Source organism: Furipterus horrens, unplaced genomic scaffold (assembly GCF_987537825.1).
Source record: "Furipterus horrens unplaced genomic scaffold, mFurHor1.1.pri manual_scaffold_5, whole genome shotgun sequence".
Taxonomy (NCBI): Eukaryota; Metazoa; Chordata; class Mammalia; order Chiroptera; family Furipteridae; genus Furipterus; species Furipterus horrens.
The window spans coordinates 53,578,006-53,598,660 of record NW_028327175.1 but is presented as its reverse complement, the minus strand read 5'-3'; the positions used below and the strand labels follow the sequence as shown (position 1 = coordinate 53,598,660).

Below are 20,655 nucleotides of genomic sequence, written 5' to 3'. Positions count from 1 at the left end.
TTCAAATCAGATAAAGGATTTTAAAATATTGGAAAGACTACTAAGTACTACTCAAATATTAATTGTATTTACTATCTGACCAGCATAATTTAGGGTCTCCCCTATAACAGATAAAATATAGGACTTTTATCCCAAAGAAGTTTTTAAGTAAAGTCAGGAATCCTGGTATTTGCCTCAAATTCCATCTTTTTGTATTTTAACAGTTACATAAACTAGTAGTTCTTGCTGTCCTCCATGGCTCAAGGAATTGTCAAGGGACTGAGGAAAGAGCAGCTGGGGGTGGAGTTGTGGGTCCTCTACTTCCACTTCAGCAAGAGGATCTCCATTTTTAACTGGAGTAAATATGGTGACTCATTTCTGTTAAGTCTGCAAAGTGAGTCAAGCTAATTTGCCTGAGAAGTTACTGGAAAATGGAAACTGGGTCATCTGGGTCTTACAGATAATATATATTTTTTAATATTAATTAATTAATTAATTTTTTAACAAGGTTACTTTATTTTATTTTTATTTTATTTTATTTATCTGTTTTTAGAGAGAGGGGAAACAAGAAAGAGAGGGAGAGAAACATCAATGTGCGGTTGTCTCTCATGTGCCCCCAGCTGAGGATCTGGCATGCAACCTAGTCATGTGCCCTGACTGGGAATCGAACCAGTGACACTTGGTTCGCAGGCCGATGCTCAATCCACTGAACCACAGCAGCCAGGGCTCAAGATTTTGAGTCATATAATTGAAGACTACTTTTCTTTTTGTTATGTAGAATGAACTTTGGTTTCTGAAATATCTTCCACTCTCCTTTTATTCCTAGTACTTGAATAGGGTTGACAAAAGTCTGTCTGACACAGCCTGACTTCTAGCTATAAGAATCTCTCACATGTCCAACCTTAGATGGTCTTAGGTTTGTGCCAATAAAGTAACTATGAGGGAACAGACTAGCCATGTCATAAACACATGTGATCAACACAAAAGGACCTGCACAGGCACCAAGTAAGATGCACTAACAACTAACATTTGTGTTCCCATTTCTGATATTGAAAAAAAAAAAAATCATTAAATGCCTTTCAGAAAATTTTACCTTTACAGAACTACTCTGAAATTGCCAAGAAGTATATATGGTGGTATTTGATAACTATGAGAGATAGCTTATAATAATCTCTAAGGCTAAGCGAGAATTTGAACAGTTTCGAATTAATCTTATGCTGACTGAAGCTTCAAATAGTCTTCTTGATAATTAAACATCTTCCATGTGCACTGAAGATTGGCAGTAAGGGGCACAAAGGGGCCTCCATGACCAAGGCAGCAAATAACAGTCTGTACAAGTACCTGCAATTGTTGGGATAATTTGAATACCTCATGGGGCTAAGGAGATTAAGCAGAGGATTTTCATTGTGTCAGAGGGGCAAGGGACAAATCCATTGCTAATTCTTTAATATTGATAATTATAAAAAGATGTTAAACTCCTTTGGGAGTTTTAAATATATAATTAATATATTTATATTATTATATATTTATATACAGTGTGCATCTAACACTATTACTTATATATATCTAGAGAAATACTAATAGCATAAAACAATTATGCTAACTAAAATAAATGATAAAAAGCTTAAGAGAGCAAAGAACACAGGATATTTAGTGGATAATATAGAAATAGATTTATGAAAGAAAGCAATAGAATCTGAATGTAAAAGGATGTCCAGAAAATTAATTTGTTGCATCTGAAATTTAAAGTATTTCCCTTTGGCTACATAAGAAAGAGTTTTAATAAAGCCCTTTGTATATATTTCTGAAAGGTAAATATATTATAGGGGAATAGAGGGTTGGAAGAAAAATCCGTTTCATCATGTCTGGGTATTAGAATTTTGCTTAGTAACTTGCCAAAATAGCCTGCTTCCAAGAGCTATGGCATTACGTGTGTACCCAATTAAAGCAATTTTTCTTTGCTTTGTCTCCTAACTTAAATTCAAATGACATATAAGTCTCTACTGAAAGAGGGCTAAAACCAAATGTTCCATTGCAAGACAATGAATAACAACTAGTGTATTAACATTTTAAAAAATTCACTGAGTTATTATTTTGATCCAATTCAAATATTTATTGAGTTTTGGCCTTTTAAAGCCATTGTTATATGTACCATGTTACTTATTAAGTGCCTTATTTGTTTAATGTAAATTAAGACAGAATTTATATTTCTTAAAATCAAACTCAAAAGATTTTAACAATCATGCTAGAAGAGTGAGGAAAAAGAAGGAAAAAGTTTATGGGATGTGTGTATATACATGTATATATTGTGTATGTGTATGTGTGTATATGTATATGTGCATACACACATGTAAAAATTAAAACAAGATGTAGATTAGCCTTTATAGTCTTAAAAAGCAATATTGATAGGTCTCAATAACAGGTAATGACCTTGAACTATATACCATGTCTTCAGGTAGTCATTATTTCCAGTATCTAAACTATATTTTCCACATTGAATTATTCAAGTTGCTATGCAAAGTGATCTTCCTCAACTCTCGAACAAATAACAGTTTGTTCTTGCTGAAAGACATTGACTGTTGGGATGACTGATGGTTTTTCCACTTGTCCAAACCCTGAACAAGTTACTTTTGAGTACTGTTTCAAACACTTCTAAATCAGGTATCATGTTATACTACCTTCTTACAGAGTCCAAAAGCCTTACCGTTCACAGTCAATGACACCGTGTCCCGTGTGTCTTCAATCCCATACATGACGTCGCAGCGGTAGAGACCCGCGTCACTTGCCAGCAGTCTGACCATGGTGAGTGAGGCATCACCCACATCCTCAGGGTGTGTAGGTACAGACACTCTCCCTTTGTAGCCCTGGCCAATCTTGATATTCCCATTTTGAGCCACGAGAACAGTAGTCTCTTTTAAATCTTTTCCACTTTTGTCCAGTTCAATCTTAGACCATTTGATTCGGAGAAATTCGCTGGTGGTGTTGTAACTGGGTGGTAAGGTAGGCATGGTTGAAAAATGACAAGGAAGGTTGACTTTTCCAGAGAGGGACCCCTTAACAGGTGGGTTCTTTTCCACTTTGACTAGAAGAAAGAGAAAATACCAAATTAATAGTCCTTAAAAAAAAGTGTATTAAATATGTAAATGGATAAGAAACGCTTACAAAAATCTCTTACATTTTCTATGTGTGAAATAGAGTGATTTTATATACAGAGAATAGTATACAATTTCAATAATGTTTTATCATGAAGACAGAGATAATTAATGTTCATTTTACGTATCAAAAACATGAGATTAATTTTAAAGTATTTGTAACTCAGTGTTTAACATGAACAAATAAGTGATAATATAAGGCAAGTATAGGAAGACAAGCAATCAAGAGCAAAAGGAGTCTAGAATCAACAATGCAGGTTTAAAAGATTAGATCAATGTTAGAAAGAGCAGTTGGAAGGTGAATTTATGTCACAGGTCAGAAGATGAAAACCTTTATTAAGGTAATTGCCCCATTACTTTAGAGCAGCAGTTCTCAACCTGTGGGTTGTGACCCCTTGATTTACTCATATATAATTACATACTGTTTTTGTGATTAATCACTATGTTTTAATTATGTTCAATGAAAATACATCCTCCATATCAGATATTTACATATGATTCATAACAGTAGCAAAATTACAGTTATGAAGCAGCAATGAAAATAATTTTATGGTTGGGGGTCAGTCACCACAACATGAGGAACTGTATTAAAGGGTTGTGGCATTAGGAAGGTTGAGAACCACTGCCTTAGAGGAAATGAAAATATAATTTAAAGAGGAAGTGAAAATCTAAAAAATGTACTTCAGTAGAGTGGAGCAGGGGGAAGTGTAACACTTGAAAGAACCCTCTTTGGTTCAGTGTTTGAACCAAAGGCTTTCATTATAATGACAGATCCAGCTGCAATCACTTTGCAATGAAACCTTAACTCTAGATTATATCCTGGGGGAAATTTGGCATCTGTTCACCTAACCTTCCTAAAGTATTAATCTGCACAATGTCTTTCTGTTTAAACCCTTTAACTTTTAATGAGAAAGAATGTATTGGCTACGATTTAACACTATTCCATGCAAAAGAAATGTTTCACTCTTATGGGATCCATACCTCCACCCACTCCATCTTCCTGTGTTTACTATTTTGCTAGACAATGTTTCGGTAATAGCAATAGAAATTATCATTAACACACAAGCAACTTCAACTTAATGAAACATGATGGATAAGTTAATAGTAGGTGGAATGAAATAATAATTCTTAATTAACAAAATGATGTATATCTAACAGCGTGTTAATGGTCAAAGGTGTGGTAACACATATGCCAGTATGGACATACATCAGAAATTATATAGTTGTCAATATAGCTCTATGGATTCAGTTGGGGATAAGTCATTTTGAAAATTGCAAAAAAATATGGAGATATAACTCTCTTTAAGACAAAACTACTCCCTGTTGCTAGCAATTGAAATTTAACTTTGGAAAGACTGGCCTATAAAATCTTTCATAGGATACAAATAAATCTGAAATAATTAATACAGTGTTATATTTACTGTATATATAATAGAAACCAGTACTAATTCCAAATTTATAATGATCATTGCTGTCATTTTCTCTATCACTTTGCTAATCTATATATAATTTGTCCAAAACAGATTTAAGGCACTGTAGAGTAAATAAAAATAAAATGAAGTGTGCTACTAGCTGCACTAAGTTAATCTTTAAAATGTTACAAAGACTATTAGCATTTGCATATAGCAAGGCAATATTTCTCTTTTTAATGGTTTCCTTGGCTTATAAAAAAAAAATTCTGTTACTTAAAGCCCATCCTCAGAGTGAAACTGGTCCAATTCCTTACTAAAGAAGTGACACTCAAAATCTCAGCTAGCTGGTGAGAGACCTGGGACAGAACATGTCTTCTTACACTTAATCAAGGCATCTTTCAGCTTTGGTATTTATTGGGTTCTTCCCCTGCTCCTAAATTAGTTTTAGTTTCTTTCCAGTGTCTACACCTATCCTATTTCTAACCCATTCTATTTTTTTAATGGCTGTCTGAACTGAAAATTGTTAGAAGTTTCATAATCTTTTAAATAAATCTATGAAGTCCACAGGGGACTCCCAGAGAGAAACCACTACCTGTTGCACAGATCTTTAATTTGGAACCCATGAAGGAGATAATGACTGCACAATTTTTTCTGGCCAGGAATAGGGGTGCTGGGTAGGAAAGGAGTGATAAAATTCCTTGATTTACATTTATCATATTTATAGAAAATTTCATCTCCCTTTCTAAAGAATTATTTAAATATTGACTTCAGAATAAATCAAGTACTACATTTTTAACAGAGGATAAACTTTATCATCAACCTCAATGGTGGTATAAATGATAAGGTTCTTTACCACTTCCTTAAAATGATTTTAAGATAAGTGACTTAGAATTTCTTAATATTTATTACTAAATTATAGTTCTTTTCACAGTTTTAGATGTATAGAGGCAAATATGAGATTCAGCCCAATCTATCAAATCAAGAGGTCTCAGAAACCTAGAGCATTGTTCAATAACTCTACTACAATTAAAAGATATATGGAAACAAAATGATATCAGGGGCAAATTTCCCAAGAAATTTAAAATCTTTGGTTGGATATAAATATATATTCCATGTAGAATCCAGGACTAACAAAAAGCTGTGTGGTCAGCTCTTTTGTGTATGAAATCTTGGGTCTTAATGCACTGGATCACCAGAACTACGTTCACTAAATCTAAATATTTTAAGAAATAAATTCAGTAGTTCAGAAGAAAATGTTTATGGATTATCCTTGTTTAAAAAAGAAAACTGCTACCTGCAAGAACTTGTCTGAAATTCTAACAATGCAAGCAATAAAAAGCAATGCTAACAAAAAGTTCACTGCTCTCACCAGATGGTTTGTGATCTAAATGAGTACAGTAAGGGAGAAATGGCTGAAAAATGAATAATCGATTTCTTTTCATTCTCTGTCAGCACATCCTTCAGAACAACGATGATGTAAATTCCATCTATATAATTTGACTAAACACACATATACACACAGAGACTTTGGCCAAAACCTATCAGATTGAGAGTATGGGAATTCATCACTTTCTCAAGTGATAAACAGTATTCTCTTATTCACTTATTTACTCATGACTGTGCATGATTCTATTTATTAATGTTAGAGGAATATCCAAATAACTAGGTCAATGCTAGATAATCAATATAATGGGAATTGTTAAAGCAAAGAGCTCTTCATGAATTAAAATAAAGCTAATAACCAGTACACAAGGTGTTCCTTAATGTCAGTTATTGGCCTTTTGAAGGCCTAAGAATAAACAGAAAAAATCCTTAAGATGTAAGTACTACTGTTGATTCACAACAAGGTACTATGTTGCTTCCCACTATGAACTTGACAAATCTTTTTTATGTGGATCTTACATTTTCAGCTTTTACCTCTCATATGAAAAAATTAAATTCTTCTGAAATTAGCCCCAACTAATCACATCTCTTAACTGTGATCATAGATTTACAAAGAACTTGATTCTTGGAGTAAAGAATAATATACTGACTAAGAGCATGATCTGGGGTGGGTGGCAGCGGCAAGGCCTCATTGAGAAAATCACACTTAAATTGGGATGTAAAGGACCTAGATGGCTATTCGAGTCTAGGGTCCACAAATCTGTTAACAGTCTAGGAGCTGTCTTCTTCAGCATTTTCAAGAAATAAAGGTGAAGGGGCCCCACTGCCTGGGTTCAGCTCTGACACTAACTTGCTGTGTGATCTTCTAGCTTAGCTAAGCCTCCAAACCTTTGGGTACTGAAGTTTTCTCATCTTCCAAATGGGGAGAATAAAAAGAGATATCTTAGAGAGTTAAGATTATGCAAAATACTTTCAACAAGGCCTAACACATTAAAACTACTCAATATTTTTAGTTATTATTTTTATACTATGTTAAAATACTGTCAAGGAAATATTCCTTTTTTTTTTTTTTTTAATTTGGAGGTGAGTTCTTTTTCTTTTTTCAAGTAGAAAGTCTAAACTTTGTTTTAAATGAGGGATGTTGATCTGTCCTTCAAGGTTCTCCAACTACTTTCTCTGTAATTTCCTTTCTATTACTACCTATCCAAACCGACCCCCGTTTCTATATCTTTCCTATGTCCTCTCTCTTCCTTGGATGCTGTTGCCCTTTCCTTTCTATGACATTCACCTTTACCCCTGAAAATGCTGAAAAGGACAGCTCCTGGACTGTTAACAGATTGGTAGGCCCTGGAGTCTGATAGCCATCTAGTTCATTCATATCTCAATTTAACTGTTACTTTCTCAAAGAGGTCTTACCACCTCCCCCCAACCCAGATCATTCTCTATGAAGTCACACTGCTTTATTTTGATCAATCTGAAAGTACCTGAACTGTTTGTTTACTTGTTTATCATCTGTCTCATATAACTAGGAGATTAAGTTTAATGAAATCCAGGAGAATGGTATATCCCTGTACACCCATAATTAAACCTGGACCATAGAAGGCATTCAAACAATATTATTAGTTGGTAGATATGTCAATGAATGGTGGGGGGGGGGTGAATAAATCAATGGATGGATAGATGAAGTAATACTTAAATTTTGGGTATCTAAGAATGAGTTGAAGTAGAACTGTAGAGAACAAGAGACTGGACTGCCAAGCAGAAAAAAAATTACATATGAAAACCCAGGTAGTATGAAAGTCTGTGCATGGAGTGGCAAGTTAGTTCAGAGACTCTGAAGCATAGAGTGAGTGTGAGAAAGAAGTGGACGTTGTGCCTGGAGAGGTGCACAAAACAGGAGTAGATCACTGAAGCTCAAGGCAGTATCATTCTTCATGAGTCATAGTCCCTGAATTTGGAATTATAAAATATTCATTTGGTGGACATATAATTTAAAGCTAAGGAAAACAGTTTATGTGAATTTATCCAGTTACTTTGAAAAACAGAGAGAAAAGAAAAGGAAGTAGGGGCAAATACTTGGCTGTCAGTCTTCTCTTTCTCTTCTTGACTTTTCTCAAAATCTAGTCTCCTGAGGGTGTGATGTTCCCCCTCCCACCTTTTTTTAATAGAAAAGTCTTTGAGCAGTATGGAATAAGATGGGAAATTTGCCCAATGACATATGTAGGTGGCCCTCCATATCCACAGGTTTCTGCATCCAGACTCAACCAACTGAAGATTGAAAATATATTTTTAATAGTTATGTTGCTGATGAGTAATATGTAGTTAAGCCTAAATAGTTTGCCTCTGTACTGAACATGTACAGACTTTTTTCCCTGTTATTATTCTCTAAACAATACAGAATAACAACTATTCATATAGCATTCATATTATATTAGGCATTATAAATAATCTAGACATTATTGGTTTAAAGTATATAGGAGGATGTGCATAGGTTCTATGCAAATACTATACCATTACATATAAGGAACTTAAGCATCCATTGATTTTGGTATCTGTGGAGGGGTCCTGAGACCAATCACTCATGGATACCAAGGGACTACCTTGTGAGCCTTTTGCACAGTCTGGAGGTAATCTGGGAAGTTACTGTAAGATCATCTGCTTCTTTAGCATCCTATTCATCATTTTGTTTTGATTGATTTATTTAAAACTACTGTTTTCAGCCTAATAATATTTAACTAAAAGTTTCAGCACTGAATAGATTAAAAATTAATATTTTATTCTAGTTATTCCATATTGGCATTCCATGCCCCAGTACTTAGATTTTTTATTCCCATAACACCAAATAAATTGTTACCATACTCACCTTTATGTAGTGCATGTGCTGCTATTAAAGTAGAGCACATAAATAAGATGCTCTTTATATTAATCAGCATTTTGTCCTAGAAATGAAGAAAAATACAAAGTAAATCATAAGCGTTAAGGTTTATGGTGGTTTATAAATCACATGTTATTTGTACATTGTTTATAATAAGAATACCAAAAGTAGCTTCTCTTAGATTATAAAAATGGGAGAGGAAATTGCAGTAGGAGAAGTCTCAACACTTTATTAGTTTGACTCTCACACAGTGCAGTCGTTACCAAAATAATCCCAGAACCCAATTTGGGGACATAACAATGAATGTGTGGGACAACCACAAGTGGGTAGGCTGTAGGAAGAACAATAAAGACCACAGCCTTCATTACTGGTGGCTAGGAGCTGGCACAAAGAGAGAAGGGTGACCACAAAGTCTATTTAGATACAGGAAGTTGGTCATAGATGGAGCAAGAGAAGATGGGAAAGCAATAGGGAGAGATGTTGAAAGAAGAGGATTTGCATTAAATAGGAGGTGGGAAGGAACCATTGGTGGTTCATGCAGATGATATTAAAACAGAGAATAAAGACTTCAACAGGCTTTTTGAAGCACAGACTCAATTTAGTTTCTAGGAGGCTGAACAAACAAAATGAATATAATTTGTTAATTGCAAAAAAGGCCAGTGCTTGCCATGAGCTTTACAGTCATTCTAACAGGCCTAAGTCTGAAGGGTAAAGAATGAAAAAAAAAAAACACAGATCTAAGTCAAGAGACCCTGCCCTGGCTTTGCCATTAATTTATTGTGTGACTTTGGGGAAAATGTTTTAATAAACTGGGACTGAGAAAGGTCCCTTCCAGCTCAAATTTTTATGAAGCTGTAGTTACGAGGATGGTAAGTAGCAGCATTGGGGACCATCTAGAAATCAAAGAGCCAGTCTCTGAAGAATTGCAGAAGATTTTTTGATCTCCACAGCTGTTCTCTTCTCAGCCACATTTAGACTATTCTATAATAGCCATTGTTGGTTGGCTACAAATAGCCATTCTTCTTTCTCCTTTCCTACAAAACTCTGATTCCATTATAGTATCTACCCTCCCTCACACAGCCATATACTTTAAAGGAGTCAGGGTGAAAAACCAGTCCAAGGAGTGATTCTAATTTTCCTAAGGAAATCCCACTCCTGTCACTAGTGATCGGTTTTATGTATGTGTGTATATATACATATATATATACACACATATATTATATATAATAATATATATTATATATGTATATATAATATATAATAATGTATGATATATAACAATATATGTATATATGTAATATACACATACATATATACATATATATAATACAATTTTGGCCAATGAGATGTGAGGAGATCTTTGCAGGGGTTCAAAAAGGTGCTCCTGGGAAAGGTATATTCATCTTAAGAAGAGGGAAAAAAAGAAGAGATGGTTGCTTTTCTTCACTGCACACTGTCATGACAGCATATTTCTTCTCTAAGTGTTGTAGCCATCTTGCATCTATGAGTGTATAAGATAGCTTCAGGAGATGAAGCTGAGAAAGCAGATGAAACAGAGCTGAAGCCTAGAGTGAGCCATACCTTTGAATTTTCTTTTATATGAAATAATAAATTCCCTCATTATTTTTCTGCAATCCAGGCATGTGACCTGACTGGGAATCAAACCAGCAACAAGCCGGCAACGCTTTGGTTCCCAGGCTTGTGCTCAATCCGCTGAGCCACACCAGCCGGGGCCTAAAGGGCATTTTTTAACCTAATACATTATACGTGTATTTTTCACCTGTAGGCCATTTGGCAATTCACAATGAAAAGAATACAGTTGATATCCTAAGTTAACCTTGACAATTAAGTTTATTATTTAGTATACAATTACTGGGATATGTTGTTAAATACTAACTGGGAAATTAGATTTCTACATTTCTGAATTTCTTACAAGATACAACAGCAAATAGAAAATATACATGTATATCTCAATGCCATTACAATATTTCAAGAAAAAATTAAGATATCAATTTCACACACTCTGTTGTTAAAAGTTTCCCCCAAAATGAAATTTTAGATTATATCATAAAATGGTATTAAAGAAAATGTATTCTATGAGTATTAACTGAATCCAAATAAGAAAACTTTCTATAAATGTACTTATAAAAAATAATTTCCTGTCATCCTTTAAAAAATTGTTCTCAGGTTTTTTGTTTTTTGTTTTTCAGGAACTATAGCTAAGCATAATGTTAAAAGTCTGGGCTCCACTGTCAAATAGCCCTGAATCCAAGTTCTGAATTGTCTACTTATACTCTGTTATTTTGGGTAAATTACTAATTTTCTTGTTTTCAGTAGCCAATTAATTGTGAAAAGTAGTAATTATTGGAGTGATTGAGAGAACTGATAAAATAATGCACACGACATATATAGCTCAGTGATAAACAGTATACTCAGTACTCAATATTTATTATTAAAATTACTAATTCAGTCTTTCTACAGGTGTTCTCTTCCTGGTTTCATATTACTAATAGTAAAAAGAAAAGTATTTGAAGCTCTTGGATTTGAAAATTATAACCTGGGTTACCCCTACAGAACTAATGTGCAGCTTTATTGCTTACAATAAATTGTCCTATGTGCTTTGAACCAGTACTTGTAAACATGTTTTATGTCTTTCATGGAACTAGCTCTGGAAGGCAGAGCTAGTATCAAATTCAGCTTACTAATTCCCATAATATTACCACAGTGCCAGGTTTAGAGTAGACCCTTGAAGATTTGTACACTAACCAAATGCATGACCAATGCCTCCATATCCTATTCAGAAACACACTTTGAAGCAAAGCACCAACAATCTCTTATGAATATGGGCAAGTAAGTTAATTGATACCTGAAATACATTTATATGTCTAGTTTAATATTTACCATGACACAATAATAACTGATGTTCGTCAATATCTAGAGAGTTGGATCTCATAACAAAGCCAGAGCTGAGGTGTGATCCTCACTCAGGAATGTGTTTTCTGCATTCTAATCTCCTCCAAGTCAGATACTCAAAACCTAACTCTATGTACCACACTTCATCCTTATAAAAGTGTTCTCTTTGTTTGATGGAACAGGAAAAACGGTCTTTCATCTATGTATGTATAACAAATAGGCTCATAACTTGCCTTAAAATTGTCCCTAAAACAAGGCTAAGTAATGACGCCGGTGCATTGAAAATACAAGGAAGAGATGGATCATGTTTTAAATACATTTGTAAAGTTACGTTTAAATAAGTTGCCAATATTTAAAAATTGGGGTTTTCACACTAAGTCTCAGATCTTTGACTTCTTTTGAAAAATCAGTTCTAGCAACTCTAAGTTCGTATTCTAGCTCAACAATCGTTGGCACTAAGCAAACAGCAGCCTTGTTACCGAACAGCAAGTTGGGGTCCCATTGCCCGCCGCCACCCTCTAGGCAAAGTTTTAGAGGAAAAGGTTTGGTGACAAAGGAAAGCAGTCTTTATTCAAAAGCAGTCACTTAAGCCTATAAGTTGTCTTTAATTACTTAAGCCTATCAATTAAGACTAAACTCTAACACCTGGGTCCTTCTATCTTTTAGCCTGTTAGTTTCTATAGTGTTATTTGAGAAACTAAAATAACATAATGCACAAAAGCTACACAATTCCAGAAGAATGGCAGGCTTCTGCCTCAGAGCCTGTTCCCTCTAGAACCCCCCTAAATAAACCTCCCACCCTCTGCTGGGCCAGCCCAATCCTAGGCTGTGCCAGGAGTTCCTTCCCATTCCAAAATACTGTCCACTGGAAAATGCAGGCAGTAGCAGCATGATTATCTAGGCATCCTCAAGGAAACAAGTTGAGAGTAAGCCGGAAAGCCAAAGCCAGCTCAGGAGCCAGAAAAACTGTTGAGCCAAAGAGCCTGCCCTCTTTATTTCCATTAGCTCTGGAGGCATTCAGCTTCTCAGCCAATCCTGTCCTAGACTGCTTTCCATTGTCTAGGCAAACTCCTCCTAAGGCCCCTCCTACTTCTCCCCAGAGATCTTAATCAGATCTCTCTGTATCAGCCTCTCACCTTGGCTCTGCCTGCTCAAGGTTATCCCTAGCCCCATTTAGCTTCTCATTCGTTTCTACTGTATGCTTGTTCCCTGTAGGCAAGGAATTTACCCCCTTAACCCAAAGGATGCATTTATCTCTTTAGTAAATACCTCAAGGCATGGGATTTATTAATTTCTCTAATTTTCTTAAGGCTATGTCCATGTTCATTGTTGTTAAGGGACATTATTTTCCTTCCGTGTTTGATCTTACTCAATGAGAAACTTTTGTGTGTGTTATTCTATTACAGTTGTCCTAATTTCCCCCTTTTGCCCTCCTCCACCGAGCTCCCCCCGCTGCCCCACCCCCTCCAACAGTCCGCACACCGTTGTTCAGATCCATGGGTGTTTCACACATGTTCTTTGACTAATTCCTTCCCCCTTTTTCCACCATTAACCCCCTCCCCCCGCCCTTCTGGCTGCTGTCAGTCTGTTCCATGTTTCCATGTTTCCATGTCTCTGGTTCTATTTTCCTTGTTAGTTTATTTTGTTCATTAAATTCCTTTTATAAGTGAGATCATATGATATTTATCTTTCTACTAAATGAGAAACTTTCTAAAGCCTCTTTTTTTGTTTGTTTGTTTTCAGCACCACTCAGACCCCCATTTCTATTTTACTCTTCCTGTCAGTCTCGAAAGCATAATCTATTAGTGATAGCAAGTCTGTCTGCATAGAAAGACCTGAGAGATAGGAAAGCTGTGCCTATATTTAGCCTTCTACTCCAGTAAAGTCAGTGAGAAGAGAAGAGAGTCTTTGAACAATCAAGACACAGCTGACTGTGGCTGTCTAATAGCCTGGGAACACAAGAGACAAGGTCGACCAGACTCCTATCCATGAGAAATGACTGCAGAGAGGATCAAGGTCACTCTAGTAATGGGCTGCTCAGAGAAAGAGAGAGCCCAAGTTCTAACAAACAGACATTTAATATTCTCCCTTGATGTTTGGGAAGTCCCACTGAGCAAAGGGTGACTTAGGGACACAGAAATAGTGGTTTTGTCTTCCAGTCTTCGAATTAGTTACCCCAGAAACCAACTGTCTAGGACACGTCAGCCACAAAGTGAAGTAATGAGAATTGCATATCATATTGCTCCTGGATACTTTTGACAGGAAGAATTGCTGTAATAGAGAGAGAAATCTCTTATGGTTTAAACGTGAAATTTTATGAATCTCTTCACAGAAGAAATGGCGCCATGTGAATTTATCACTAACCTGCAACTAGATTCCTGAATGTGGACTTGCTATGCTTTTTCATCTCAATGCCACTTAGTACTGCTCTGTTCTCTGCCTGGAAAACATACTGCAGTCTCTATTCCATTTCCTATGCTCAGTTTTCATCGTAGCACTTATCATGATTTTATGTATGTACTGTATTTGGAAACTGCCTTTCTCTCTCCACCATAATATAAGCTCCAAGAGAGCAGTCTTTTGTATTTTGTTCATTGCTATATCCACAATGCCCAGGACACTCAATAAATATGTGTGAAAGAATGAATATGCTCATTTTTTTGCATAATTAGATGCATATTACATACACTATTTAACACATTTCTTTCTTCACTTAAAATATAATGGACTTTGGAGAAAGTTCCAAATCAGCAAATACAATTTTTCTGTGTTATTTTTAGCTGCATAGTGTTCCATTAGATGAATGTAGCATCTTTGATTTCACCAGTTCTGTGATGAGCCTTTTGGGTGTTTCCAAATTTTTGTTATTAGAAAAATTGCTGCAAAGAGCATCCTTGTTCTTTTGTCTTGGGTGACAGTTGTTCCAGTATCTGTATGACAGTATCTAGAAGAGGAATTGCTGGGTCAAAGGGTATATGCATTTTTTAAAAATCTGATAGCTATTACCAAATTATTTTGTAGAAAGGTGAACCTATTTACATTGCCACAGTACTATAGGAGAGAGCCAGTTGTCCCACAACCTGGTCAACACAAACTTTCATCAAACTTTTTATCTTACTGCTCTGATTGATGAACGAATGGTGCAGCATATTATTGTTGTTTTAATTACTATTTCTTTAATTATGAATGAAGCTAAGCAACTTCTCATAAGTAAAAAGCATTTATGTTTATATTTCTTCCTTTATATAATACTTGTCTTTTTGTTTTGATATTTTTTTATTTGTAAAAGTATATCAAAAAAGTTATTAGCTCTTCATCTCTCACATGTTGTAGACAGTTTCCAAATGTGTTATCTTTTGCTTAGAACAGGTTATCTACTCCTGGTTTATTATTTTAAAAGTCCTTTGACTTCCTCTAGTTATTTTATTTTCTTTAAGTGACATTCCCTACATTTCATATATGGTCCATCTTGACTTTACAACAGGAAATGAGGTAGAAGTTGACTCTGTGAGTGAACTGATAGGCTGTCCCCAAACCATTTATTGAATAATCCTTCTTTTCCAATGAATTTTAATGTCCATTTCAGTATGTTTCTGAACTTTGTCTTCTGTTCAATGAAACTAGACAATTCTTAAAACAATATACCCCATCTAACTCATTTTATATGTATAGTAGAAAATATATGATATATATAACACTGTCATTATTAAGATTATAGAATTAGATCAATCTGAGTCCCACATACATAATATATTAACACCACTGTTATAGTTTTCTATTTGCAAAAGTCTTTCCACAGGTATTCGTCCTTTCAATGTTTAAAACTGTATATCCATTTAATAGATTCTGTCACTAAAGGTCTAGAAGCTGGGTCTTAATCTGGTTTTCTCAGCTGGTAAGTACAATTCAAGCTTTCTGATTCCAAGTGTGGTGCCTATCCTGCTATACCACACAGGTAATATAAACTCAGTAATTTAATAATAGAAAGATTATAACTCACATATTATATATGTTTATTGTATGAGGTATAATCTCATTTTTATAGACATAAGCACCTCTTAAAATTCTTAGATTAGAACCAAGTAGGATATAAGGTTAACTTAAATGTAGATATTGCATTTATACCTTTATATCCAGAAGAATTTCAGGAAGCAACTGACATATTAAACAGAGATACTTTGCACTAACCACTGAACTGCAATCACTCCTGGCATATTCAGTGATAAGAACTTGGCAAAGTGAAGTTCTTTGGAATATACATAGATATAGTATATATACACATATATGAAATTTACCACATCTAGGCTACCAATGGAAGCTAGCAAAAAACTCATTTATTGAAGTGAAACTCAGCCAAGACATTTCTCTCTACATCCCCTTGTTCTGATTCCAAATCAAAGGGAGTACAGGCCTTGTGTTTTCTCATAAAGTATAGACATATACGTATGTTTTCTAAGACCAGAGCTAGTAGCCTCCAACAATGAGGGTGTATGAGTCCTAACTGGTTTCTCTAGGTGGGTGGTGAAATAATAGCCTATTACAGTCATTCATTCTTCTCCTCAGAAGAACCATGTATCTTGAAAAGTCTGCTCCGTCACAGGGCAAAATCCCATTTTAAATACAGTGCCTAGTGACCTTTGCCCATGAATAAAGTCAACAAAAAATGTTTAAACCCCACTAGGAAAAGAGAGCTTAATTTTATGACTGTTGAGAACAGTCTTCGTAGATCCTTGTGTTCTCAGAGGCTCTGATGCTGTTAGTGACCAATCCTTAAGCATAATAATGTGAGGAAAGAGAAGAGAATGATTATATCTTTAATATAAATTATATTCAGCCTTAAGTTAGCTTTTTAGGTCCTTTCCAAACAGAATTTACAAGAGTGCAAATATATACATATCTCAGAATACTAGAAGCATTCCCTTCCAGTTTGTAAGCATAGAGAAAAAGAAGAAACAGAGGAGACTTATGTTTGTAAACATATGTAAATCTAGGAGTTCTTTTTTTCAAACTTCAGTTTTTAAATATGAAAATACAATTTAGGAATAACTTTAAATTTCTTTGAAAAACAAAACAATAACTTTGAATTTTTGCAAAATTTCTTAATGATTGTCTAGACTTTCATCCCTCTTCCCACCACCCACAAGAAGATAAGGACTGCAGACTTCCTGCTGGAAGAAGTAATTGCTCAATCACTTTGGAATCCATTGGAACCCTTTGCAGTATTAATCAAGACAGGCATATACAACTGTAAAATATTCCTTTCTTTACTTAGAGCTCAGAACTACAAGTCAGTCTCTAAGAACTTTTGCTTTGTGTGTTGACATTCCAGGTTATATATTGCCCAAACTGGGAGCAGGTTTTTTAATTTTTTTTAATGTATTTATTTTTAGAGAGGGGAAGGGGGTGGAAAGAGAGGAGATAAAATATACATTGGAACCGGTGACCTTTAGCTTCGCAGGAGGACACCCAATCAGCTAAGCCAAGCCCACGGGGCACTGAGATTTTATCTCAGAAAATTAGTTGTTGCTTTCACGGGTGCCTTCCTGTTTTTAAAAGATCAGTAAAACCCTGTATTCCCAAGATAAAGAGAAGTAGGAGAAATTAAAATGTAGCTATAACTGGCATTGTCTCATGTGCGCCACATTCCCTCAAGTCACTAGCTCAGTCATCTCATAAATACGTGCGGAGTTCCCACTACAGGCCGGACGCACACAAGGGCGGGTGATGCTCAGGGACCCCCGCTACACCCGCAGCCCCATTCATAATTGCGTTCATGGAATTCTGTCAGTCCTGTCAAAAATGGCAATTGTTTGCCATTCCAGATGAACTCTTTATGACAGTCTTGAACGTGATTATCCTGTAACAACAATAACAACAACAAAAAGGTCTTTAAACCGACCTGAACGTATTTAACACAGGATAAAATCATCGCATTTTTCTGCCAAAAAATTTTGCTTGGAATAAATCTTTGTTTCTTCCCTGTCGCAAAGCAAAAACTCTTCCTACTGCTCCAAAGAAGCAAGAAAGTCTTTCTTTTAATAAGAGTGCTTAGCGACTTCTGGTTAAAGTGGGGTCGTCTGCAACAGCAGCCAGCACGCTTAGCCGTGGGTACCAGGACGCGGAGCTCCCACCGAGTAGCCGGCCCCGCCTTCCCCCGCCCCGCCCCCGTCCGGCTGTAAAGCAAAGCCCCGCCTCCATTAACCTCTGGGCGGGGACCCAGGAGGCTCTCCGCCAGCCTCCAGGCTGAGCCGACGGCCGGTTGCGCAGGACAGCTGTCTTGGAGCCCAGGGAGTCACACCCGTCTCGGCCCGTAGCTGAAGCCCCAGCCCACGTGGCGGTGGATGGTGCACTCCGGGGCTGAAAAGAGTGCTTCTATTCCCGCGTGTGCTGAGCCGCTCCGGGAAGGCCCCAGGCCCCAGCCGCTCTAAGGGTACAGTCCCTCCCCCCCGCCCACCCTTCCGCCGTGCAAGCCTCTTCAGTCGCATCGGTCTTCGCTCTTGGAATTAAAAAACTATTTTAAAAAGAGACGCGAAATTCAGCCCGACACCTCGAAACGAACCCAGCTGTTTGCGTGCATCTGCCTCATCTCCGTTCCTTTCTTCCATCTTCCCCTTCCTCCACTGTTCCCTTTCTTTCCCTTCCCTTCCCTTCTCTTTGGCGCCCTCCTTCCAAATTTACACGTTTCGAAGAGTGTCGTGAAGCTAAGGAGGTTTAAACTTTGGGTTAGGGGTCCTTCTTTTGCAATGTCCTGGGGCGGTGCCCTAGCATTGGGTTCAAGTGGTCATTGGCACTAGTAAAATTTCAAAACGTAAGGCTTTCTGAATTCTCTTAAAGTGACGCCCCAAAGTGAGCACTATCCTTCACCTCCACCACACAAAACCTGGACCCACCCCTGGCCAAGTGTGTTCTTGCGCCAAGCTGTAGATTCGCCTCTTATCCCAGCTGACTCGGGAGAAGGCACTTCTGAACTTTTCAAAGACACAGTCTCCTTCCCGGGTCCTTGAAGTCCCTAGATTTGTGCCTCAGATTCTGAAGTAGAAAACTAACGACTAAAGGGGAAGATAGGGTCCTCCATCCTTGTGAAAGCGGCTCGCTCCGGTTGTGGGGCTCGTTTTTCTTAACATGTGCTGTACTTCTCCATCAGGGGGCGCCCACACCCGCTACAAAACTCCCTATTCCTAGACGTCTGGGTTCTGCCAGTCCCCAGCACGCAATTGCGGGCAGATCCCAAAGAGCGCACCTCCTCCCTCGCTCCTCCCTTCTAGCCAGCGTCGGCGGACAGGGGAGGCAGGGATTTCACACTAGCCATTCATTTGTCAGCCGTGGGGGAGGGGACGCAGGAGCTAGAGAGACGGAGCAGCAGAGGCTACGAGAGGGAAAGGGAGGCACAGAAGATGGAGACAGAGGGAGAGACAAAGATGAGACAAGGGACATAGACAGCGAGCCTATCTTTCCGCCTGTGGGTGTGCGCACGGCGGGACAGCTCTCCAGGCCCCCCGTAGATTTCTCCTCCCTCCCACAGCATCTCCTGGGGACATGCCAGTCTTGCTGATGTGCAGTTGGAACCCAGAGCAAATAGTTTAGGCTGTGACACTACTTCTCTACCTCGATCTCCGATGCCTAAACACTGACCGCCCCACGCCCAGTGACACAGACAGCGAGCCGGGACAGCCCTGATGCCCCCTACTCCACACGCACCAGGGATGTCGCGCGACAGCGCCCACGACTCCTCAGGGCGGTGGGATGCTCATCGGACGGCGTCCAGCGGAGCTCCCGGTACACGCTCTCCCTGGCCGGTCGACCCGCCAATAAAGTTGCTCAACTTGGGCCGAGAGCTGGGAGGGGGTGGGGAAATGGAAGGAAAAAAGAGGGCTGCGGTCGCTGGGGTGAGAAGACTGGTCCTGGAGGCTCCTGATTCAAGTCCCCACACCACCTTTGTCTGTAGAATGCTCGGAGCGTTGGTTTGCTCATTGAGCCTGGAGCAAAAGCTTCCATTTAGCTCTTCAGGGTGAGATAAAAATTCTTGTACATCCCTGCCGGTTCAGGGCTAGCTTTTCCCGCCCAGGCGCCTCCCAGACCTCCACGGTACTCCAACAACCCCACCCCCATCCCCTGTTTCTTCCTGGGCAGCCCCAGCGCACAGCGCACAGGACAAAAGAACCCAGGGGCACCAGAGAGAGCCTCGACAGCCCCCCAAGTCGCCAAGGAGACGCAGCCCCGGGACCCTGCACCTCCCCCGGCCGGACGTTCCCCCAGGCTGCCTACAAGCTGAGAGGATCACAGACGCGCAGGTCCCGGGCTGCTGGGACTCGGGGTTGCCCTGTCAGGAGCTGCCCCGGAGCAGCTTTCCAGGAATGCAGGGAATCGACTACACACCAGGGTCCGGGAACCAGGTGGCCTGCAGCAAAGCAGCACCGGGGACTTGTATGTGGGCAAGTCTCGGAGTCCCCATTCAAACTTTTGCCTCAGCAGGTTAACAAAAAATTTCAGATCAAGGTGCCAGGGGGTCCCTTTCTCCTCTCCTGCTCAAGACCCTACGACTTTTCTAGGGGTTCCCGACGATTCCCTCCCCTCCCTTCCCCCAAATCTGTTAGTACATCTACCCCACCCCACTTCGGTCTTCTTTTGTCTGGATCTTTTTCAGCACCACGGTCTCTCTGTATCCTCTCTTCAAACGTCCTTCTGAAAGTTACCTGCATTTTTAAAGTGCTTATATTTTCTTAACTTCGCCCTACAGTTAGTTCTTTTGCCTTAATTAACGCCTTCTGCCAATTGCAACGTTCTTCTTTTTTCTAAGTTCGCTTTTTTTCTATAAGTTTTTTTTTTTTTTTTTTTTTTTAAGAGGGAACAAAAGAAACGTGATTACCTTGAAAGGCAGCTTAGTGTAGTTTGTGGGAAACGATTCACCGCAGAGCTGCGCGAATTGGTTTGGCGTTGCCTG

The 20,655-nt window shown here is 38.2% G+C and overlaps 1 protein-coding gene and 1 long non-coding RNA gene across 4 annotated transcripts in view; one reads left to right on the top strand and one right to left on the bottom strand.

The window, feature by feature from the left end:
* The window catches only part of VCAN (versican), a 96,989-nt gene extending 88,130 nt beyond the window's left edge, over positions 1 to 8,859 (bottom strand). For all 3 annotated transcript variants that reach the window (XM_090276450.1, XM_090276448.1, XM_090276449.1), the window contains exons 1-2: positions 8,790 to 8,859; positions 2,684 to 3,061 (exon numbers count right to left, since the gene is read on the bottom strand). In XM_090276450.1, the coding sequence (XP_090132576.1) occupies positions 2,684 to 3,061; positions 8,790 to 8,859 (448 nt within the window). The remainder of the gene's footprint in view (positions 1 to 2,683; positions 3,062 to 8,789) is intronic.
* The window catches only part of LOC150008636 (uncharacterized), a 50,676-nt gene extending 36,351 nt beyond the window's left edge, over positions 1 to 14,325 (top strand). Inside the window, exon 3 of the long non-coding RNA XR_016511126.1 lies at positions 13,458 to 14,325. This is a non-coding gene — a long non-coding RNA (uncharacterized LOC150008636). The remainder of the gene's footprint in view (positions 1 to 13,457) is intronic.
* Positions 14,326 to 20,655: the final 6,330 nt, after the last annotated feature.